The 27,158-nt window shown below is 36.2% G+C and overlaps 2 protein-coding genes across 2 annotated transcripts in view; both read left to right on the forward strand.

The window, feature by feature from the left end:
• Nucleotides 1-317: 317 nt before the first annotated feature.
• LOC146730191 (uncharacterized) lies at nt 318-23,834 on the forward strand. Its single transcript, XM_085494318.1, has 7 exons — nt 318-498; nt 5,369-5,423; nt 5,846-6,029; nt 9,340-9,403; nt 10,735-10,801; nt 23,452-23,582; nt 23,670-23,834. The coding sequence occupies exons 1-7, from the start codon at nt 425-427 to the stop codon at nt 23,707-23,709; spliced, it is 615 nt and encodes a 204-aa protein (XP_085350444.1). The 5' UTR covers nt 318-424; the 3' UTR covers nt 23,710-23,834.
• Nucleotides 23,835-23,987: 153 nt separating this feature from the next.
• Nucleotides 23,988-27,158, forward strand: part of LOC144362834 (uncharacterized) — a 37,139-nt gene continuing 33,968 nt past the window's right edge. Inside the window, exons 1-3 of the mRNA XM_085494317.1 lie at nt 23,988-25,107; nt 25,682-25,736; nt 26,084-26,303. Of these exons, the coding sequence (XP_085350443.1) occupies nt 25,013-25,107; nt 25,682-25,736; nt 26,084-26,303 (370 nt within the window). The 5' untranslated portion in view covers nt 23,988-25,012. The remainder of the gene's footprint in view (nt 25,108-25,681; nt 25,737-26,083; nt 26,304-27,158) is intronic.

A 27,158-nucleotide genomic window follows, 5' to 3' on the forward strand; every position in this document is an offset into this window, starting at 1 on the left:
GAATAGGCGTTGAATATAAGTATTAATTTATATATATATATTAATATTATTAAGTATATATATATATATATATATATATATATTAATTGACGTTATTAGTACACGGCAAATATGTTAAATACATTTGAACTCATATACAGATATATTGAGCGGTACGAGATTTTAAGTATACATTTATTTTCAGTATACATTTACTAATCTCCATTTATTAAGCTGATTAGTTGATCTGGCAATATATCAATACTCTGTACCAGTAATATATTATATCGTCATATAGACTCACTTTCTCAATGTACGAGCATCCAACGTACATGCAGATTGGTTTTCTATTTTAAGATCATAAAGGCGTTGTTTCATATTTTATCAAATCGGCTATTACAGTATAGCGATACACTGGCAGTGTGTTTTCACGGAATAATGCAACATGGAAGCTGCAGCAGAAGAGACACCAGAATTGCAGGAATTGATTAGTGATGTTGGAAATCAAGCTAAGAAAACGTAAGTAGAATATTTTAAAGTTCATTATGGTGTATTTAATGGACAATATCTCTTTATGTGATAACATATTGACAGAATAGCGGCATACAAAGAAAATTAAATTGTAACATATTATATCAATAATTTATTTATAATCACTATTTTGTTTCTAAACACGTGTTAATTAGTTACTCCAGTGATCAACCCAACTATTCCTTGGGCAGAGCTATGTCAAAAAATGTGTGTGTTCCTAAAACGCGCAATACTGTTCAATGCATTTCTATGCACTCTGTGTGAGCTGCTGTGGAGCGCTGGTCAAAGAGCCAGAACCGGTCAAAACAGCTAAAATAAAAAAAAACTCAACTGTTAGACACATCCGAACAACCACCTTTTCATATGTTGCACAAGTAGGCGTATTCTTGTTACACTGTACATTGGAATCTCAACAACTAGCCCAATGTACAGTTGTTGTTATTTTTAACCGTTGCTCACATCGGTTGTGGTTGCTGGACCGTGAAAAAGCACAGATGTTCGCTTCCGAGAATACCAATCTGGACTGAGCTAGGCATGTCACTGGTGCTGACTGAATAAAATGTACATCATGTGCAATTACATCAACACTTCCATTTCGTTTACATTAACACTTCCATTCTATTTGCATTAACACTTCCATTTCGTTTACATTAACACTTCCATTCTATTTGCATTAACACTTCCATTTCGTTTACATTAACACTTCCATTCTGTTTACATCAACACTTTCCTTCCGTTTACATCAACACTTCCATTTCGTTTACATCAACACTTCCATTTCGTTTACATCAACACTTCCATTTCGTTTACATTAACACTTCCATTTCGTTTACATCAACACTTCCATTTCGTTTACATTAACACTTCCATTTTGTTTACATCAACACTTCCATTTCTTTTACATCAACACTTCCATTTCGTTTACAATAACACTTCCATTTTGTTTACATCAACACTTCCATTCTGTTTACATCAACACTTCCATTCCGTTTACATTAACACTTCTATTCTGTTTACATCAACACTTCCATTCCGTTTACATCAACACTTCCATTCCGTTTACATCAACACTTCCATTTTGTTTACATTAACACTTCCATTCCGTTTACATCAACACTTTCATTCTGTTTACATTAACACTTCCATTCCGTTTAAATCAACACTTCCATTCCGTTTACATCAACACTTCCATTTCGTTTACATCAACACTTCCATTCTGTTTACATCAAAACTTCCATTCCGTTTACATTAACACTTCCATTCCGTTTACATCAACACTTCCATTCCGTTTACATCAACACTTCCATTCTGTTTACATCAACACTTCCATTCCGTTTACATCACCACTTCCATTCCGTTTACATTAACACTTCCATTTCTTTTACATCAACACTTCCATTTCGTTTACATCAACACTTCCATTCCGTTTACATCAACACTTCCATTCCGTTTACATCAACACTTCCATTTTGTTTACATTAACACTTCCATTCCGTTTACATCAACACTTTCATTCTGTTTACATTAACACTTCCATTCCGTTTAAATCAACACTTCCATTCCGTTTACATCAACACTTCCATTTCGTTTACATCAACACTTCCATTCTGTTTACATCAAAACTTCCATTCCGTTTACATTAACACTTCCATTCCGTTTACATCAACACTTCCATTCCGTTTACATCAACACTTCCATTCTGTTTACATCAACACTTCCATTCCGTTTACATCACCACTTCCATTCCGTTTACATTAACACTTCCATTTCTTTTACATCAACACTTCCATTTCGTTTACATCAACACTTCCATTTCGTTTACATCAACACTTCCATTTCGTTTACATCAACACTTCCATTTCGTTTACATCAACACTTCCATTCCGTTTACATTAACACTTCTATTCTGTTTACATCAACACTTCCATTCCGTTTACATCAACACTTCCATTCCGTTTACATCAACACTTCCATTTTGTTTACATCAACACTTCCATTCCGTTTACATCAACACTTTCATTCTGTTTACATTAACACTTCCATTCCGTTTAAATCAACACTTCCATTCCGTTTACATCAACACTTCCATTCTGTTTACATCAAAACTTCCATTCCGTTTACATTAACACTTCCATTCTGTTTACATCAACACTTCCATCCCGTTTACATCAACACTTCCATTATGTTTACATCAACACTTCCATTCCGTTTACATCAACACTTCCATTCTGTTTACATTAACACTTCCATTTCTTTTACATCAACACTTCCATTTCGTTTACATCAACACTTCCATTTCGTTTACATCAACACTTCCATTTCGTTTACATCAACACTTCCATTTCGTTTACATTAACACTTCCATTTCGTTTACATCAACACTTCCATTCTGTTTACATTAACACTTCCATTCTGTTTACATCAACACTTCCATTTCGTTTACATTAACACTTCCATTCTATTTGCATTAACACTTCCATTTCGTTTACATTAACACTTCCATTTCGTTTGCATTAACACTTCCATTTCATTTACATTAACACTTCCATTTTATTTGCATTAACACTTCCATTTCGTTTATATTAACACTTCCATTTTGTTTGCATTAACACTTCCATTTCGTTTACATTAACACTTCCATTTCGTTTACATCAACACTTCCATTTCTTTTACATTAACACTTCCATTCTATTTGCATTAACACTTCCATTTCGTTTACATTAACACTTCCATTCTATTTGCATTAACACTTCCATTTCGTTTACATTAACACTTCCATTCTATTTGCATTAACACTTCTATTCTGTTTACATTAACACTTCCATTCTGTTTACATCAACACTTCCATTTCGTTTACATTAACACTTCCATTCTATTTGCATTAACACTTCTATTTCGTTTACATTAACACTTCCATTTCGTTTGCATTAACACTTCCATTTCGTTTACATTAACACTTCCATTCTGTTTACATCAACACTTCCATTTCGTTTACATTAACACTTCCATTTCGTTTACATCAACACTTCCATTTCGTTTACATTAACACTTCCATTCCGTTTACATTAACACTTCCATTCCGTTTACATTAACACTTCCATTTCGTTTACATTAACACTTCCATTTCTTTTACATCAACACTCCCATTGTGTTTACATCAACACTTCCATTTTGTTTACATCAACACTTCCATTTTGTTTACATCAACACTTCCATTTCGTTTACATCAACACTTCCATTTCGTTTACATCAACACTTCCATTTCGTTTACATCAACACTTCCATTTCGTTTACATCAACACTTCCATTTCGTTCACATCAACACTTCCATTTCGTTTATATTAACACTTCCATTTCGTTTACATCAACACTTCCATTTCGTTTACATCAAGTCTTCCATTTCGTTTACATCAACACGTCAATTCTGTTTACATTAACACTTCCATTTTGTTTACATCAACACTTCCATTCTGTTTACATCAACACTTCCATTCTGTTTACATCATCAACTCTTTCAGGCGTTTAATTCAAACATTTTATAACGTGGGTATTTGACATGCCGTTCCTATCATATAGTTGTATAAAATAAATTGTGCATGCACTAATCGTGTGGGTATAGTAAGCAATAACACGAGCATTGTATTTACATACGCATTTATTTCCAATGAAAGTTGTTTGTGATCTAAATTTTCCACTTCCACGTGGTTTTTATTACTATACGGTTACCGTTCATGAATGGTGCTCATGAATGTCATTCTTTGTGATTAGTCACTATTGTAATGAGTGTGAAAGGACTTATTTCTTTGGCATGGCAAATAAGTAGTTTTTGTTATGAAAGAGCATGATTTTTGTATGAAATAAACGTAGCGTAACAATTTTAATACGACTTTAAAAATTAAATTCGGCATGAACTAAACTAGAAACGTAGTGATAAAAACACCTCCATAGACAAAAAACGATTTAATAATAAGGAAAAAAGACTTGTTTCTGAAGTTATTTCCATTCAAGCACATGTTTTTATTTATCGGTAGAGAAAATTCACATCTGCATGTTGATGTTGTAGTTCAAGTAGTTTCCTAATGGTGGCGTTGTTGATATATGAAATGTCAATAATCGTCAAAATTGAAAAACAGCAATTAGGACTGAATGCCCGATCGGGTTTTGAGGGTGGACACCATTTCTAGGTTCACAGCAGTAATTTGTTTTAGCGTCTTTTGCGTAATTCTGTAAAAATAAGTTTCCTTTTCGTACTCAACACCTGTATTTTTTGTCAATATCACTTAACTGCAGAATTTACGCCTGCTATGTCCTATTCACGGTTGGGACCCACTTATAAACATGAACAGCCGTAAAATACAGTGTATTTCACCATGGCTTGCTAATTTAAAAACACGCCCTCGAGCCAACAATTCAAAAAGAGACGGTAGCAATGCATTGGGATAGAGACTTTATGCGGACGAGAGTTTTGAAACATGTGTACACATATTTCACCAACTTAACCAAGTAATGTAATATATCACCTTGTCATCATCACTTCAGATTGGCTATGTTATTAACATATTGGGATTTTTAATATACAACGTAAGTTGCGGCACTTCGACATGTTTAAAGATATTTATTCCATTTAAATGTTACACCTTCTTTCAATTTGCTCGAATCGGCATAAATATAATATTGGTATGTGATTATGTTACACACTACCTCAGCATTAATATCATATTATTGTGTAATTGTGAAGTGTTCCAGTAATAAAAACATGTAAACATGTATACATCTGAAATAATGCTTTCAACGTCATAAGACACAATGATGTCATTTTAAAATATTATTTTGAATGTAATTATATTTAATTTGTCAGCTCTGATGACGTACAAGACGCCATTGAATATGTTAACGACATCAAGGAAAAGCTGGTGAGTAATATTAGAAATAAAGTTGTTCATTAAAAATCTGTCATCGTAACGCCATAAGTTACAGCGTGTCGAAATTTTGCAGAATTTTACGGAGTATTTTTCATTCTACCATACTAGGAAATGCGAATTCCAAATATGGAATGATTACGCGCGTAAGCGTTCTCTAATAATAAAAACAAACACGGCTGCCACGAGGGTATGACCAGACTCCACACAAAGAAGTTCGCTGATTCTGTTCAAAACATTTTCGATTTCGGCATTCCCTTGATGTATCCTTGGGAGAAAAAGATGTATAATAATAAGGTTATTTCGAGGATAGTACAGTACATTGCTGCGCGTCGGTCGATACATCCGCTGTACTGTCTTCGTGCATACTTTGAGATATCCTCGTAATAACCTCATATAATTTCTTTATTTTAAAGCAAGAACTGTGCTGCAAAAATAATTCATCACAAAGTGGATCTGGAACAGGAGCTGGGGCAGGAGCAGGTGCAGGTGCTGCAGTTGGTACACTTGTTGGTGTTGCTGTTGCTGCAGTAATTATTGTATCTGCTGTTATAACATTATCTGTACTGCTTACTATGCCAAGTGGAAACAGTTCAACAAGTAATAACGTGTGTTTAATGTAACTTTTCCAAACGATAGAATCGCAATTTATCACTTACATTCAAAATATACTTTCCAACCAGTCTTTTATTTCAAAGAAATGATTCACTTTGTTATAATCACATATAATTTTCTAATGAACAGATTCTTCTCCCGGGAAGTTTGTAACTTAATAGGTCGTACAGACCGTGATTATACTAGGCTATATTTTTGTGAAGAAGTAAAATTATATTTCGCACGTTATTTGTGACGTCATGGATCCCAATTCCGAATGTCCATTTAATTATTGTAAGAGCATATTTACTTCACGCTATTTCATTTTGGGATACTATCCTCGGGGGCGGAGCTACGTCACAAGACGTTCCACGTTGCTAAGACGCGCACCACTGTACATGCATTTCTATGGGCTCTGTGCGCGCTGCTGTGGGACGTCTGTGGAGCCGGTGAAAACTCGAGAAAACAACACAAACTCAACTTTGAAGTAATCCTGAACAACCAAATTCATATATGTTACACATGTAGGGCTAATCTTGTTACACTGTTCAGGGGTGTCTCAACAACCATCCCAAAGTATTGTTTTCTGCGAGTTGTTGGTCTTTGTTTTCACCGCGAGGGTTGCCAGGCGATAGAAAATGCCCGGATGTCCGCCCCCGAGGATAATATGGCGTTACAGTGTACGTGTCCGATTTCAGTAGCAATGCGCACTTGCGCACAATCGATTGTGCTTCATAGTTGTCTGAATATTTTTTTCCATAAAAGACAGATTTTGTTATAAAAAAAAACTATACTCGTTATTATTTGCAAATACAATATCATCATTACAATAAGTTATCGATAACAAATCCTCATAAACATTCCAGCGAATCGTGTTATTTAGACGATTATACAATGTGTATTGAATAATATGAGTAGTCATACAATAGTGAAATTGATTTCCAAGTAATCTCTTAAACAAACTTTAGCATGCTGTATGTTGATGTCATCGAATGGAACCATAATTTATATTTCGGCCCTATCATATAAAACCATGTTGAGTCCAATAAAATGCAACTATGTGTTGGTTTTATCGAATGGAACCATATTTTACTGCTATCGAATGGACAAACTATATTTTTCTGTTAATAAATATATCGCTATCTCCTACATTACTAATGGTGAATCGACTGAGAATTGTCTTTTTTTTAATTTTAAACCTAAATTACGTCAGATACATGTATCAACTCACACATGTCATACACAAAAGATAAATTTCAATAATTGATGATTATTGCTGTCCTGAAGAATATTATTATTCTGTTACAGATTGATTTTTATTTCTTATATAATGACAGTTCAGCGTAATAAATCTACATGTTATAATCATCCGGGCAATTGCATTAGTCCGTGAAAACAGATTGACATTTTGACACATTGACTTTCGCAAAATAAGCTAATATTTCAAATATTTGTGAATTTATACACTATTTTCTGAATTATTAGTAAATATACTGGTAATTCTATATGCTTAGATTCATAAACTGTAAATATCGTGATGACTCTAAAGTAACTACATTTCTCACAATTGGATAAGCAAATTGTTGTTGGCGTTCATGCACGGCGATCGATTATGCAAATGAACCAAAAGTCTCTGACAACTTGAATACGTGTTCGTAAACTTCGATATCTTTCTTAGTCTTTAAAAGCTGTGAAATGGATATATGTGATAAACAAACTTATATAATAGTTTAAATGCAAATTATTGCACTCATTTCATATATAATGTTGTGACAAATACGTGATAATGTTAATGCATTATTCTGTTCTGGCATTAGTAAATACTTGATAGCTATTTGTCTTATTGAAGCTCAAGATAACTGAGGTTAAATCTTAAATTTTATTCCAGATGCAACCAGTTTCAATGAAACAACACAAGAACTAACAACAATAGTTAAATCGACAGTACCACCAACCACATCATCACCCAGTACATCACTTTCTCATACAACTCAACCACAAACAACAATAGTTAAATCGACAGTACCACCAACCACACCATCACCCAGTACATCACTTTCTCATACAACACAACTACAAACAACAATAGTTAAATCGACAGTACCAACAACCACACCTTCACCCAGTACATCACTTTCTCATACAACTCAACCACAAACAACAATAGTTAAATCGACAGTACCAACAACCACATCATCACCCAGTACATCACTTCCTCATACAACACAACTACAAACAACAATAGTTAAATCGACAGTACCAACAATCACATCATCACCCAGTACATTACTTTCTCATACAACACAACTACAAACAACAATAGTTAAATCGACAGTACCAACAACCACACCTTCACCCAGTACATCACTTTCTCATACAACTCAACCACAAACAACAATAGTTAAATCGACAGTACCAACAACCACATCATCACCCAGTACATCACTTCCTCATACAACACAATCACAAACAACACTATTTAAATGGACAATACCACCAACCACATCTTCACCCAGTACATCACTTTCTCATACAACACAATCACAAACAACAATGGTTAAATGGACAGTACCACCAACCACATCATCACCCAGTACATCACTTTCGCATACAACACAACTACAAACAACAATATTTAAATGGACAGTACCACCAACCACATCTTTGCCACATACCTCAATTTCACATACAACACAGCCACACACATCAATAGAATTTACCAGTATGGATACAACGACTGAATCAGTTCAAAAATCTACCGTGATATTGACAACTGAAGAAACAGCTATGAATTCTGTTTGACCAACACGTGGTCTTTTTGGCAACTACATTCAAAAATATTGGTGAAATGATGCCTCAAAGGGAAATTTTATAATTCTCAGAATAATTAATAAATATTATATTATAAAACATATAATTACACGTTTAATATAAATCATATGTGGCCTCGCTTTCAAACCTTCTTCAACCTTACAAAACATTCTGGAACGAGAACTGTCACACCTAGGTGATACAGTCAAGAATCGTATCCCGTGTGTTATCAGGGTTGTTGAAATTTGTGTATGTGAATTCGATAGCATATTTCAATAACAATCATAATAAGAAAGAAACAGTCATATTAGCTGGCTAGCTGTCTTATATTGAAAGGTCACATGAATTGTGCGCCATTCAATTGATAAATTATCACATTAAATGACGATTAATATCAGCCATGCACAGATGAAGTATATTTTGAATTACGCACATAATGTTATTTCAGTTTTGTAATCAATGGTCTGTGATATGTTTATATATTATTTTTTTTTTACTTGTTCAGGTCCTATGATTCTTTGTAGTACTCCTGCATCTTCACACTGTACTCTACAGACTGGGCCGTGTATGTGAGTACAACGTATCTTCATTTATAATGTGTTTCAATGCACTGATTTATTGTGTATTGAAGAGTACGTATCCTCCGATTGTTTATTAAAATCAGGTCTTCATCTCTGCCAATGCGTTCTTCGTAGCACTCTATTTAATGTATTACAACTAAATAGTGTATGTTGTACCATGACATCTCATTCGAGACATAGTAAATTACATCAATTACAATGTTTTGATTTACTGTAAATTGCAATAAATGTATATATGAACATATACAGCACCGCATGCCTAGGTAGATTAATTCACCACATGAACACGAGAGTGCCACACGCGCACAGTAATGTTTAAATATAGAAATGGCCAGGTAGATTAATTCACCACATGAACACGAGAGTGCCACACGCGCACAGTAACGTTTAAATACAGAAATGGCCAGGTAGATTAATTTACCACATGAACACGAGAGTGTCACACGCGCACAGTAATGTTTAAATATAGAAATGGCCAGGTAGATTAATTTACCACATGAACACGAGAGTGCCACACGCGCACAGTAATGTTTAAATATAGAAATGGCTAGGCAGATTAATTCACCACATGAACACAAGAGTGCCACATGAGCACAGTAATGTCTAAATATAGAAATTGCCAGGTAGATTAATTCATCACATGAACACGAGAGTGCCACACGCGCACAGTAATGTTTAAATATAGAAATGGCCAGGTAGATTAATTCACCACATGAACACGAGAGTGCCACACGAGCACAGTAATGTCTAAATATAGAAATGGTCAGGTAGATTAATTCACCACATGAACACGAGAGTGCCACACGCGCACAGTAATGTTTAAATATAGAAATGGCCAGGTAGATTAATTCACCACATGAACACGAGAGTGCCACACGAGTACAGTAATGTCTAAATATAGAAATGGCCAGGTAGATTAATTCACCACATGAACACGAGAGTGCCACACGAGCACAGTAATGTCTAAATATAGAAATGGCTAGGCAGATTAATTCACCACATGAACACGAGAATGCCAAACGAGCACAGTAATGTCTGAATATAGAAATGGCCAGGTAGATTAATTTAGCACAAACTAAACAAACAGGCAGAAATATGCCCCACTTGTGACTTGTGACTTGTCGACTGACTATTCTGGCACTTATTAGATGACATTTATTAGTTTGGGGAAAAAAATAGAAAAAAAAAACTGCATAACAATGTTTTTCTCATGTAACATTAGGTTGCTGAACCAAGTACTCTGACACTATGTGAGCCTCGGTCTGAACACACATTGCTAGTATGATCTAGTTCATGAAGTATTTCTATTCATAACACAGATTTACATGTCCAGCTGGATGTACTTCCAACTCATGTAGAGTATGGGGTACAACAATGTACTCTGGGGTAGGTACATGTTGCAATTGGATTTAGTGTATTTTATGTTATAATAAAAGTGAAAATATCATTTGTGAAGCACGTTATACAGTGTCTATTCAGTATTATAAATCACCATTATCAGAAATAGAGGTTTTATTGACGTTTTTATGACACGAGAATGCAAATCCTCTATTCGCAAGTTAATTTGTTTAATACTAGGGGTAGTAATTTACAACAACAACAACAACAATAACAATAATTATAATGGATTCGGGGATAAATGCGATAATTTCTTCGGCTTTTAAATAACAAATGAACATTACTAACTCCTTACTGTCACTAAGACTTTTCTATCACATGAACAAACACAATTTTAATGCATATCAACTCATTATCTATATGTATGTTTTATCCTACGTATCGTGGAGGTTCATTGTAATGAAGCAGTTTAATATTTTTTATATATTATATATATTATGTAATACAAATCCAGACTGCACTTAATACATCATAGATAAGTCTATAAAAAATACGTCAATATCTAAAGATATTGCTGGTTTTACACAATATTTCTCATAAGAAATTATATTAATTCAAATTTTTCTGGTAGGTTCAGATACCAATCAAAATATGAGATGTGTGATACAAAGTCGTATAGATACGAAATCGCATTTCAATTTTTTTCCATTCTCAACATCTGTGCATATATACATTTGTTTCACTATAGTGCCGACTTAAAAGATAATTGTGATAGGATAAACTAATTGTTTATGCATTCAAATTTTACTTATGAGACAGAATGGTTTACGACCTTGATTATGCAATCACAAACTACAATCTCTGAATTAAGTGTTAGTTTTTTGAAGCAGTAAAATGGAATAAGAAATGGAGCAAACAGAATATTATACTCGTGTATCAATTTGAACAAATTACTACATATTATTATAAATCTGTCACCGTAACACCATAAGTTCATGCCGTAATTTTGTGGCATTTTACGGGGTATTATCATCCTACCATATTAGGAAATGCGAATTCCAAATATGGTATGATTGCGCGCGTAAGCGTCCTCTAATAATAATAACAAACATACTTTGAGGTATCTTCGTAATAACCTTATAACTTGTATATATTGATAACTCAATCCATATATAGTACAGTTAGTATGGCGCAAGGTTATTTGGTGTTGATTTGTTGGAATCAGTCAAATCTTTATTTATTGAATTTAGTGATTTTTATTATTTGATGAATGGTTTCCCAACATTGCATAGCCAGTGAATAAATGTTAGTGGGTGTGATTTGTGCGAGAGTAAACTACAGGACAACGCGATAACAATCACTATTTTGTTAGTAATATCCATACCACAGGAGGGATGATCTTCGTAGCAATTTGAATCACGTTTATATCATGACAATGGCGATAATGAATAGAATAATATGATAACACGTGCCTTTATATAATTGTATCTCACCTGCATTGCGTTGACACATAGCATGATCTACGATAGTCGTTACTACTACTTCGCAGTGAACAGTGGTAGACTATATCTTTCCTATTATGTTTATATAGAATACCTCCTTTGTGTTGTCAATTGTAATATGAATCATCTTAGGTGTGTTCTGAAGGCACTTACAATCTGCATAGGCACATTAGAACCACAGACAACTCATTTCATTTCCTTGTTACCAAGTGCACGTATGCATATTATATTGTGAAATCCTTTTTCAATTTCATTTACTAGTCGTTGAGTATCACGGATATGTTATCACATATAGACCTGTAATTTTGAATAGGTACTTAGGACAACGACTCTCTATTGTGTCTGTTGATCTCAGGATTCGTGTGCATATAGAGCAGTAATGCACTACATCCTCTCCATTGTATCTGTTCATCTCAGGATTCGTGTGCATATAGAGTAGTAATCTACTACATCCTCTCTATTGTATCTGTTCATCACAGGATTCGTGTGCATATAGAGCAGTAATCCACTACATCCTCTCTGTTGTATCTGTTCATCACAGGATTCGTGTGCATATAGAGCAGTAATCCACTACATCCTCTCTGTTGTATCTGTTCATCACAGGATTCGTGTGCATATAGAGCAGTAATCCACTACATCCTCTCTATTGTATCTGTTCATCTCAGAATTCGTGTGCATATAGAGTAGTAATCCACTAAATCCTCTCTATTGTATCTGTTGATCTCAGGATTCGTGTGCATATAGAGCAGTAATGCACTACATCCTCTCCATTGTATCTGTTCATCTCAGGATTCGTGTGCATATAGAGCAGTAATCCACTACATCCTCTCTGTTGTATCTGTTCATCACAGGATTCGTGTGCATATAGAGCGGTAATCCACTACATCCTCTCTATTGTATCTGTTCATCTTAGAATTCGTGTGCATATAGAGTAGTAATCCACTAAATCCTCTCTATTGTATCTGTTGATCTCAGGATTCGTGTGCATATAGAGCAGTAATGCACTACATCCTCTCCATTGTATCTGTTCATCTCAGGATTCGTGTGCATATAGAGTAGGAATCTACTACATCCTCTCTATTGTATCTGTTCATCACAGGATTCGTGTGCATATAGAGCAGTAATCCACTACATCCTCTCTGTTGTATCTGTTCATCACAGGATTCGTGTGCATATAGAGCAGTAATCCACTACATCCTCTCTGTTGTATCTGTTCATCACAGGAATCGTGTGCATATAGAGCAGTAATCCACTACATCCTCTCTATTGTATCTGTTCATCTCAGAATTCGTGTGCATATAGAGTAGTAATCCACTAAATCCTCTCTATTGTATCTGTTGATCTCAGGATTCGTGTGCATATAGAGCAGTAATCCACTACATCCTCTCTATTGTATCTGTTGATCTCAGGACTCGTGTGCATATAGAGTAGTAATTCACTACATCCTCTCTATTGTATCTGTTCATCTCAGGATTCGTGTGCATATAAAGTAGTAATCCACTACATCCTCTCTATTGTATCTGTTCATCTCAGGATTCGTGTGCATATAGAGCAGTAATCAACTACATCCTCTCTATTGTATCTGTTCATCACAGGATTCGTGTGCATATAGAGCAGTAATCCACTACATCCTCTCTGTTGTATCTGTTCATCACAGGATTCGTGTGCATATAGAGCAGTAATCCACTACATCCTCTCTATTGTATCTGTTCATCTCAGAATTCGTGTGCATATAGAGTAGTAATCCACTAAATCCTCTCTATTGTATCTGTTGATCTCAGGATTCGTGCGCATATAGAGCAGTAATGCACTACATCCTCTCCATTGTATCTGTTCATCTCAGGATTCGTGTGCATATAGAGCAGTAATCCACTACATCCTCTCTGTTGTATCTGTTCATCACAGGATTCGAGTGCATATAGAGCAGTAATCCACTACATCCTCTCTATTGTATCTGTTCATCTCAGAATTCGTGTGCATATAGAGTAGTAATCCACTAAATCCTCTCTATTGTATATGTTGATCTCAGGATTCGTGTGCATATAGAGCAGTAATGCACTACATCCTCTCCATTGTATCTGTTCATCTCAGGATTCGTGTGCATATAGAGTAGTAATCTACTACATCCTCTCTATTGTATCTGTTCATCACAGGATTCGTGTGCATATAGAGCAGTAATCCACTACATCCTCTCTATTGTATCTGTTCATCTCAGAATTCGTGTGCATATAGAGTAGTAATCCACTACATCCTCTCTATTGTATTCGTGTGCATATAGAGTAGTAATCCATTACATCCTCTCTATTGTATCTGTATATCTCAGGACTCGTGTGCATATAGAGTAGTAATCCACTACATCCTCTCTATTGTATTCGTGTGCATATAGTGTAGTAATCCACTACATCCTCTCTGTTGTATCTGTTCATCACAGGATACGTGTGCATATAGAGCAGTAATCCACTACATCCTCTCTGTTGTATCTGTTCATCACAGGAATCGTGTGCATATAGAGCAGTAATCCACTACATCCTCTCTATTGTATCTGTTCATCTCAGAATTCGTGTGCATATAGAGTAGTAATCCACTAAATCCTCTCTATTGTATCTGTTGATCTCAGGATTCGTGTGCATATAGAGCAGTAATCCACTACATCCTCTCTATTGTATCTGTTGATCTCAGGACTCGTGTGCATATAGAGTAGTAATTCACTACATCCTCTCTATTGTATCTGTTCATCTCAGGATTCGTGTGCATATAAAGTAGTAATCCACTACATCCTCTCTATTGTATCTGTTCATCTCAGGATTCGTGTGCATATAGAGCAGTAATCAACTACATCCTCTCTATTGTATCTGTTCATCACAGGATTCGTGTGCATATAGAGCAGTAATCCACTACATCCTCTCTGTTGTATCTGTTCATCACAGGATTCGTGTGCATATAGAGCAGTAATCCACTACATCCTCTCTATTGTATCTGTTCATCTTAGAATTCGTGTGCATATAGAGTAGTAATCCACTAAATCCTCTCTATTGTATCTGTTGATCTCAGGATTCGTGTGCATATAGAGCAGTAATGCACTACATCCTCTCCATTGTATCTGTTCATCTCAGGATTCGTGTGCATATAGAGTAGTAATCTACTACATCCTCTCTATTGTATCTGTTCACAGGATTCGTGTGTATATAGAGCAGTAATCCACTACATCCTCTCTGTTGTATCTGTTCATCACAGGATTCGTGTGCATATAGAGTAGTAATCCACTACATCCTCTCTGTTGTATCTGTTCATCACAGGATTCGTGTGCATATAGAGCAGTAGTCCACTACATCCTCTCTATTGTATCTGTTCAAATCAGAATTCGTGTGCATATAGAGTAGTAATCCACTACAACCTCTCTATTGTATCTGTTCATATCAGGACTCGTGTGCATATAGAGTAGTAATCCACTACATCCTCTCTATTGTATCTGTTCATCTCTGGAGTTGTGTGCATATAGAGCAGTAATCCACTACATCCTCTCTATTGTATCTGTTCATCTCTGGATACAGGTGCATATATATCAGTAATCTACTACATCCTCTCTATTGTATCTGTTGATCTCAGGATTTGTGTGCATATAGAGTAGTAATTCACTACATCCTCTCTATCGTATCTGTTCATCTCAGGATTCGTGTGCATATAGAGCAGTAATCCACTACATCCTCTCTGTTGTATCTGTTCATCACAGGATTCGTGTACATATAGAGTAGTAATCCACTACATACTCTCTATTGTATCTGTTCATCACATGATTCGTGTGCATATAGAGCAGTAATCCACTACATCCTCTCTGTTGTATCTGTTCATCACATGATTCGTGTACATATAGAGCAGTAATCCACTACATCCTCTCTGTTGTATCTGTTCATCACAGGATTCGTGTGCATATAGAGCAGTAATCCACTACATCCTCTCTATTGTATCTGTTCATCACATGATTCGTGTGCATATAGAGCAGTAATCCACTACTTCCTCTCTGTTGTATCTGTTCATCACATGATTCGTGTACATATAGAGCAGTAATCCACTACATCCTCTCTGTTGTATCTGTTCATCACAGGATTCGTGTGCATATAGAGTAGTAATCCACTACATCCTCCCTGCTGTATCTGTTCATCACAGGATTCGTGTGCATATAGAGCAGTAATCCACTACATCCTCTCTGTTGTATCTGTTCATCACAGGATTCGTGTGCATATAGAGCAGTAATCCACTACATTCTCTCTGCTGTATCTGTTCATCACAGGATTCGTGTGCATATCGAGCAGTAATCCACTGCATCCTCTCTGTTGTATCTGTTCATCACAGGATTCGTGTGCATATAGAGCAGTAATCCACTACATCCTCTCTGCTGTATCTGTTCATCACAGGATTCGTGTGCATATCGAGCAGTAATCCACTGCATCCTCTCTGTTGTATCTGTTCATCACAGGATTCGTGTGCATATAGAGCAGTAATCCACTACATCCTCTCTGTTGTATCTGTTCATCACAGGATTCGTGTGCATATAGAGCAGTAATTCACTACATCCTCTCTATTGTATCTGTTCATCTCAGGATTCGTGTGCATATAAAGGAGTAATCCACTACATCCTCTCTATTGTATCTGTTGATCACAGGATTTGTGTGCATATAGAGCAGTAATCCACTACATCCTCTCTATTGTATCTGTTCATCACAGGATTCGTGTGCATATAGAACAGTAATCCACTACATCCTCTCTATTGTATCTGTTGATCTCAGGATTCGTGTACATATAGAGTAGTAATCCACTACATCCTCTCTATTGTATCAGTTGATCACAGGATTTGTGTGCATATAGAGCAGTAATCCACTACATCCTCTCTATTGTATCTGTTGATCTCAGGATTCGTGTACATATAGAGTAGCAATCCACTACATCCTCTCTATTGTATCTGTTGATCACAGGATTTGTGTGCATATATAGCAGTAATCCACTACATCCTCTCTGTTGTATCTGTTCATCACAGGATTCGTGTGCATATAGAGTAGTAATCCACTACATTCTCTCTATTGCATCTGTTCATCACAGGATTCGTGTGCATATAGAGTAGTAATCCACTACATCCTCTCTATTGTATTCGTGTGCATATAGAGTAGTAATCCATTACATCCTCTCTATTGTATCTGTATATCTCAGGACTCGTGTGCATATAGAGTAGTAATCCACTACATCCTCTCTATTGTATTCGTGTGCATATAGTGTAGTAATCCACTACATCCTCTCTATTTTATCTGTTCATCCCAGGATTCGTGTGCATATAGAGTACTAATCCACTACATCCTCTCTATTGTATTCGTGTGCATATAGAGTAGTAATCCACTACATCCTCTCTATTGTATCTGTTCATCTCAGGACTCGTGTGCATATAGAGTAGTAATCCACTACATCCTCTCTATTGTATTTGTGTGCATATAGAATAGTAATCCACTACATTCTCTCTATTGTATCTGTTCATCTCAGGATTCGTGTGCATATAAAGCAGTAATCCACTACATCCTCTCTATTGTATCTGTTCATCTCAGTATTCGTGTGCATATAGAGCAGTAATTCCCTACATCCTCTCTATTGTATCTGTTCATCTCAGGATTCGTGTGCATATAGAGTAGTAATCCACTACATCCTCTCTATTGTATTCGTGTGCATATAGAGTAGTAATCCACTACATCCTCTCTATTGTATCTGTTCATCTCAGGATTCGTGTGCATATAAAGTAGTAGTCCACTACATCCTCTCTATTGTATCTGTTCATCTCAGGATTCGTGTGCATATAGAGCAGTAATCCACTACATCCTCTCTATTGTATCTGTTCATCACAGGATTCGTGTGCATATAGAGTAGTAATCTACTACATCCTCTCTGTTCTATCTGTTCATCTCAGGATTCGTGTGCATATAGAGCAGTAATCCACTACACCCTCTCTGTTGTATCTGTTCATCACAGGATTCGTGTGCATATAGAGTAGTAATCCACTACATCCTCTCTGTTGTATCTGTTCATCACAGGATTCGTGTGCATATAGAGCAGTAATCCACTACATCCTCTCTATTGTATCTGTTCAAATCAGAATTCGTGTGCATATAGAGTAGTAATCCACTACAACCTCTCTATTGTATCTGTTCATATCAGGACTCGTGTGCATATAGAGTAGTAATCCACTACATCCTCTCTATTGTATCTGTTCATCTCTGGAGTTGTGTGCATATAGAGCAGTAATCCACTACATCCTCTCTATTGTATCTGTTCATCTCTGGATACAGGTGCATATATATCAGTAATCTACTACATCCTCTCTATTGTATCTGTTGATCTCAGGATTTGCGTGCATATAGAGTAGTAATTCACTACATCCTCTCTATCGTATCTGTTCATCTCAGGATTCGTGTGCATATAGAGCAGTAATCCACTACATCCTCTCTGTTGTATCTGTTCATCACAGGATTCGTGTACATATAGAGTAGTAATCCACTACATACTCTCTATTGTATCTGTTCATCACATGATTCGTGTGCATATAGAGCAGTAATCCACTACATCCTCTCTGTTGTATCTGTTCATCACATGATTCGTGTACATATAGAGCAGTAATCCACTACATCCTCTCTGTTGTATCTGTTCATCACAGGATTCGTGTGCATATAGAGCAGTAATCCACTACATCCTCTCTATTGTATCTGTTCATCACATGATTCGTGTGCATATAGAGCAGTAATCCACTACTTCCTCTCTGTTGTATCTGTTCATCACATGATTCGTGTACATATAGAGCAGTAATCCACTACATCCTCTCTGTTGTATCTGTTCATCACAGGATTCGTGTGCATATAGAGTAGTAATCCACTACATCCTCCCTGCTGTATCTGTTCATCACAGGATTCGTGTGCATATAGAGCAGTAATCCACTACATCCTCTCTGTTGTATCTGTTCATCACAGGATTCGTGTGCATATAGAGCAGTAATCCACTACATTCTCTCTGCTGTATCTGTTCATCACAGGATTCGTGTGCATATCGAGCAGTAATCCACTGCATCCTCTCTGTTGTATCTGTTCATCACAGGATTCGTGTGCATATAGAGCAGTAATCCACTACATCCTCTCTGCTGTATCTGTTCATCACAGGATTCGTGTGCATATCGAGCAGTAATCCACTGCATCCTCTCTGTTGTATCTGTTCATCACAGGATTCGTGTGCATATAGAGCAGTAATCCACTACATCCTCTCTGTTGTATCTGTTCATCACAGGATTCGTGTGCATATAGAGCAGTAATTCACTACATCCTCTCTATTGTATCTGTTCATCTCAGGATTCGTGTGCATATAAAGGAGTAATCCACTACATCCTCTCTATTGTATCTGTTGATCACAGGATTTGTGTGCATATAGAGCAGTAATCCACTACATCCTCTCTATTGTATCTGTTCATCACAGGATTCGTGTGCATATAGAACAGTAATCCACTACATCCTCTCTATTGTATCTGTTGATCTCAGGATTCGTGTACATATAGAGTAGTAATCCACTACATCCTCTCTATTGTATCAGTTGATCACAGGATTTGTGTGCATATAGAGCAGTAATCCACTACATCCTCTCATATGTATCTGTTGATCTCAGGATTCGTGTACATATAGAGTAGCAATCCACTACATCCTCTCTATTGTATCTGTTGATCACAGGATTTGTGTGCATATATAGCAGTAATCCACTACATCCTCTCTGTTGTATCTGTTCATCACAGGATTCGTGTGCATATAGAGTAGTAATCCACTACATCCTCTCTATTGCATCTGTTCATCACAGGATTCGTGTGCATATAGAGTAGTAATCCACTACATCCTCTCTATTGTATTCGTGTGCATATAGAGTAGTAATCCATTACATCCTCTCTATTGTATCTGTATATCTCAGGACTCGTGTGCATATAGAGTAGTAATCCACTACATCCTCTCTATTGTATTCGTGTGCATATAGTGTAGTAATCCACTACATCCTCTCTATTTTATCTGTTCATCCCAGGATTCGTGTGCATATAGAGTACTAATCCACTACATCCTCTCTATTGTATTCGTGTGCATATAGAGTAGTAATCCACTACATCCTCTCTATTGTATCTGTTCATCTCAGGACTCGTGTGCATATAGAGTAGTAATCCACTACATCCTCTCTATTGTATTTGTGTGCATATAGAATAGTAATCCACTACATTCTCTCTATTGTATCTGTTCATCTCAGGATTCGTGTGCATATAAAGCAGTAATCCACTACATCCTCTCTATTGTATCTGTTCATCTCAGTATTCGTGTGCATATAGAGCAGTAATTCCCTACATCCTCTCTATTGTATCTGTTCATCTCAGGATTCGTGTGCATATAGAGTAGTAATCCACTACATCCTCTCTATTGTATTCGTGTGCATATAGAGTAGTAATCCACTACATCCTCTCTATTGTATCTGTTCATCTCAGGATTCGTGTGCATATAAAGTAGTAGTCCACTACATCCTCTCTATTGTATCTGTTCATCTCAGGATTCGTGTGCATATAGAGCAGTAATCCACTACATCCTCTCTATTGTATCTGTTCATCACAGGATTCGTGTGCATATAGAGTAGTAATCCACTACATCCTCTCTGTTCTATCTGTTCATCTCAGGATTCGTGTGCATATAGAGCAGTAATCCACTACACCCTCTCTATTGTATCTGTTCATCTCAGGATTCGTGTGCATATAGAGTAGTAATCCACTACATCCTCTCTGTTGTATCTGTTCATCACAGGATTCGCGTGCATATAGAGCAGTAATCCACTACATCCTCTCTGTTGTATCTGTTCATCACAGGATTCTTGTGCATATAGAGCAGTAATTCACTACATCCTCTCTATTGTATCTGTTCATTTCAGGATTCGTGTGCATATAGAGTAGTAATCCACTACATCCTCTCTATTCTATCTGTTCATATCAGGACTCGTGTGCATATAGAGCAGTAATCCACTACATCCTCTCTGTTGTATCTGTTCATCACAGGATTCGCGTGCATATAGAGCAGTAATCCACTACATCCTCTCTGTTGTATCTGTTCATCACAGGATTCGTGTGCATATAGAGCAGTAATTCACTACATCCTCTCTATTGTATCTGTTCATTTCAGGATTCGTGTGCATATAGAGCAGTAATCCACTACATCCTCTTTATTGTATCTGTTCATCTCAGGAGTTGTGTGCATATACAGCAGTAATCCACTACATCCTCTCTATTGTATCTGTTCAAATCAGAATTCGTGTGCATATAGAGTAGTAATCCACTACATCTTCTTTATTGTATCTGTTCATCTTAGGAGTTGTGTGCATATACAGCAGTAATCCACTACATCCTCTCTATTGTATCTGTTCAAATCAGAATTCGTGTGCATATAGAGCAGTAATCCACTACATCCTCTCTATTGTATCTGTTCAAATCAGAATTCGTGTGCATATAGAGTAGTAATCCACTGCATCCTCTCTATTGTATCTGTTCATCTCAGGATACAGGTGCATATATATCAGTAATCCACTACATCCTCTCTATTGTATCTGTTCATCTCAGGATACAGGTGCATATATATCAGTAATCCACTACATCCTCTCTATTGTATCTGTTGATCTCAGGATTTGTGTGCATATACAGTAGTAATTCACTACATCCTCTCTATCGTATCTGTTCATCTCAGGATTCGTGTGCATAAAGAGCAGTAATCCACTACATCCTCTCTGTTGTATCTGTTCATCACAGGATTCGTGAACATATAGAGTAGTAATCCACTACATACTCTCTATTGTATCTGTTCATCACATGATTCGTGTGCATATAGAGCAGTAATCCACTACATCCTCTCTGTTGTATCTGTTCATCACATAATTCGTGTACATATAGAGCAGTAATCCACTACATCCTCTCTGTTGTATCTGTTCATCACAGGATTCGTGTGCATATAGAGCAGTAATCCACTACATCCTCTCTATTGTATCTGTTCATCACATGATTCGTGTGCATATAGAACAGTAATCCACTACATCCTCTCTGTTGTATCTGTTCATCACATGATTCGTGTACATATAGAGCAGTAATCCACTACATCCTCTCTGTTGTATCTGTTCATCACAGGATTCGTGTGCATATAGAGTAGTAATCCACTACATCCTCTCTATCGTATCTGTTCATCTCAGGATTCGTGTGCATATAGAGCAGTAATCCACTACATCCTCTCTGTTGTATCTGTTCATCACAGGATTCGTGAACATATAGAGTAGTAATCCACTACATACTCTCTATTGTATCTGTTCATCACATGATTCGTGTGCATATAGAGCAGTAATCCACTACATCCTCTCTGTTGTATCTGTTCATCACATAATTCGTGTACATATAGAGCAGTAATCCACTACATCCTCTCTGTTGTATCTGTTCATCACAGGATTCGTGTGCATATAGAGCAGTAATCCACTACATCCTCTCTATTGTATCTGTTCATCACATGATTCGTGTGCATATAGAACAGTAATCCACTACATCCTCTCTGTTGTATCTGTTCATCACATGATTCGTGTACATATAGAGCAGTAATCCACTACATCCTCTCTGTTGTATCTGTTCATCACAGGATTCGTGTGCATATAGAGTAGTAATCCACTACATCCTCCCTGCTGTATCTGTTCATCACAGGATTCGTGTGCATATAGAGCAGTAATCCACTACATCCTCTCTGTTGTATCTGTTCATCACAGGATTCGTGTGCATATAAAGTAGTAATCCACTACATTCTCTCTATTGTATCTGTTCATCTCAGGATTCGTGTGCATATAGAGCAGTAATCCACTACATCCTCTCTATTGTATCTGTTCATCTCAGGATTCGTGTGCATATAGAGCAGTAATCCACTACATCCTCTCTATTGTATCTGTTCATCTCAGTATTCGTGTGCATATAGAGCAGTAATTCACTACATCCTCTCTATTGTATCTGTTCATCTCAGGATTCGTGTGCATATAGAGTAGTAATCCACTACATCCTCTCTATTGTATCTGTTCATCACAGAATTCGTGTGCATATAGAGCAGTAATCCACTACATCCTCTCTATTGTATCTGTTCATCTCAGGATTCGTGTGCATGTAAAGCTGCAATACACGACGGCAGGATAACTGACGTTGGTGGCGCCATAACTCTCACTATGGCGGCTGGATTGTCGAGCTATCAAAGCAGTACGGCTCATGGGATAACAACATTATCGTAAGTCACTAATATCAGTGTAAGCAATTTTCATGATAATGTCATATAAATCTTATTCATGGGATTTACAATGGATTTGTCTTACAGATACGGGGCGTGGTCAGAAACTTTCTATTTTACAGACTGAATTTTATGATACTGGGCAATACATCAAGTGTATCTCTAATTCTAGTAATTGTAGCAATAAGTGGCGTGTATGTAATTGATTGATTAGCATAGTAAATAAAAACCTTCGTTGATTGGTTACAATAATCGTCATCAGTTATTACGTCAACAATTTCGGGTACCAAAAGACAGGTCTTACCACTGGTCAAGTAAGCTGAGTCGTATTTGTAAAAGACTGCTCTGATGAAGATTGCGATGTGACGAGTCACCACTACCTACGTTCTTTTAAATGTGGTAGTTACAGAGCATAACGATACATAATTCATCCCGAGAGCTGATAAATATTAGGTTTATTAGAACAAAATCCACTCTTGGTGAATCCAAAATAAAACAACATTTTACCGATGGAGTAAATAAACATTAGGTTTGAATGAATTGTATGACTAGGACTCACAATTTCAAAATAGAATCATCTAGATTAATGTGCATAAAGGTATGTCACGTGGGTTTATTAATAAAATGCTCCATAATCGGTTAGTGGTTTTTAAACATGAGCATTTGAGCACGTTGTTAAGAATAATATAAAGGATTATGTTTTTGTAAATGGAGTTCAAAATTGTAAGACACGACTGCTTATCCATTACATGTTTTGTGCTGTCGTTCCTCTGACGCATATCTTTGACTATATTGGCACATGCACATATCTAACAAGACTACACCTTATTTTGATTATAAAAATAATGATTACGACAGTACAATAACTAATTAGGATCGTGTCCACAGCATTAGTCAGTTAAACATTTAGAAATGTTATGCGAATAAGGCCGAATATATTGTGGCATTGATTTACATGTAGGCATAGCAAGGGAGGTATAATAAATGTTTTTTTAAGGTCGATCGGCCTGAGAGTCAATCTATTTACACCTGAAATATCCGTTTTATTTAATGAAGTCCACAATGATTGAAAACTTTTTTCCTGTTATTACAAAACTCGTCTGTCAAATTATCTCGTCTGTCAAATAAGACAGGGTGAGTCAATCATTAGGAAAGCTAACAAGTATTACAAATGTTCGCAGTGTTATTACTGTGTTTCAGATTCAAAACAATTCCGTCTAAAAATACTCTTTAAGCTTATTAGTAGGGTTAGGGTAATTCTACAATCCCTTTTGTGCCGTAGTACCACATCGCCATATGGTAAAAAGCAACTAAATTCGCGTATCTAAAAAGTCAAACATGAATTCTTTCTATTGATGGACCTCGACAACAACACATATGTTGTTATGAGCTGCAATATTATATTATAGCAATACGTGCTATAATATTAAATGCAACGTACGATGACCACTGCAACTGAAGACACGTCAGCAGGTGCAGATTTGTCACAAGTGGTTAGTGATACTGGGGAGCATGCTCAGAACCTGTAAGTAAAGTAAAACCTTCAGTATTATCCCTGATAACATCACAGAATTTTCAATTTTTCATTATCTTCATTTGAATACGGCTATACATGTGGTACATCACCATTTTTAATACAATGTCCTGTGTATTATGATAATATGAAAAGGTTGGATGTTTGGTATACACACGCTATATGTTGGTATAGCTCGAAATGGTGTAAAAATTATTATACATTGATTGATTGATTGATTGATTGATTGATTGATTGATTTTTGGACATCGTACATGTAGTGTGAAATGAACCCAACTTTGGGCCACAAAACATATTTCTCAGAGTGTCATTTACGACACTCAATTCTTATACATGTAATTACAATCTAGACATAGCGTGACTATGTCACATATTTCCTATTGTATTGTTTAGTATTGGGTTATATGCATCATCAATTAAGTAGTCACTATCTATTATACAAAGTTTATTTGGAATTAGACATTTCCGACACAATCGTGCTATTTATAGTGTGTGTAGTATTATTTATAGTAAGAGGCAATGTGGTAACAAAATGCATCATTGTTTGACGTATGTATTTTTTTAGTGCTGATGATGTACAAGAAGGAATTAAAACATTCAAAGACATTCAAACGAAATTGGTGAGTCAAAGCATTAATAAGGATGTATTATCAACTACAATATGAATTATTCATGGTAGCATAGTAGCTGTTATGCTGGTGTGTTACAAATTCTATCCAGGATAATATTCCTAGGAACAGAGGGTGTCACAACCTGAATCAGGAGCGATGCACATTGGGGAGATGAAAACCAATGTATCTTTTCTAATCTAACTTTTAGTGACGGGTCATTTTTTAAATAATAGTGCTCATCATTGCAAGAAAATGTTTGTCTTGGATATGTTTTGTCAGAATCACTTGGCACTTCGAGAACCAAAAAGAAGGCGGATTTGTAAAATGAAATAAATATTACTAATTGTTTCTTTAAGCGACAATTGTGTTGCAAATCATCACAGCAAGGCGGGACAGCAGTAGGAGGAACAGGTGCATCTGGTGCCAGTACAGAAGTAGCAGTAGAAGGGACTGCTGTCACCACTGGTATAACTGCGACCGTTATTGGTATTGCTGTGGGAGCAGTTATTATATCCATTGTTGTCATTATTACTTCCGTTGTACTGCTTACAAATCCAAGTGGAAACAACAAAACAAGTAATTACATCAATATTAATACATACTGTGTCTACACTCACTCGTTAGTCTTTTGATTGGTTGATTGATTGATTGATTGATTGATTGATTTATTGATTGCATCGTCATTATTGATACTCATCTTAGAATATGTATAACTTAGTATAGAATATAATAATATATGACATCAGAGATGACACAATTATATTGAACATGGTGCCAGTTGTCAGAAATATCCTGAACGCCACATGTGTACTATAATATAACTATAACACAAGAAGAACGTATCAAAGTGAAGCATGGTATGGATCATATGAGTACAAAGCAAGCTGTATATATTTATATTACGAGCCAAAGTCCCAGGATTGTTATTCTAATCGTTTATCAAGTACAATAATGTGTGAAGCATGTACATTATAAGTAAAAGCAGTGAACAGAAGATTTGGCATTACATAAGTAGCTTCCACGGACAGCTCCTTAGCACAGGTCAAATATCTCAGCCTGTGATGAGAAAACGTTGTATTCATTTGTTGTTGTTGTTGTTGTTGTTGTTGTTGTTGTTGTTCATTTGTAATATTTACTAATATATTCATAACTACGGTAATCATTTCCAACTGACGATGATACTGCGTGCGACTTCCTGTTATTCTGAAATCTGCACTTTTTTCAATTTTGGTAGTACAGTCTTATTTTTGAAATCGTCATGTGAATAGTAACTGGATTGTAACACAACACAAGACATTGACATAATACAACACAAAACTGACTACTCTTGCAATTACCGTGATTAAATAAGACCGTCAAGCAATCCAACTGCTTGTCTGAAAGGCAATGAGCTTGAACGAAATATAGCTCAATAACATTACTACCACAGTA

The sequence above is a fragment of the Saccoglossus kowalevskii genome, chromosome 20, assembly GCF_978046115.1.
Source record: "Saccoglossus kowalevskii chromosome 20, keSacKowa6.1, whole genome shotgun sequence".
NCBI lineage: Eukaryota > Metazoa > Hemichordata > Enteropneusta > Harrimaniidae > Saccoglossus > Saccoglossus kowalevskii.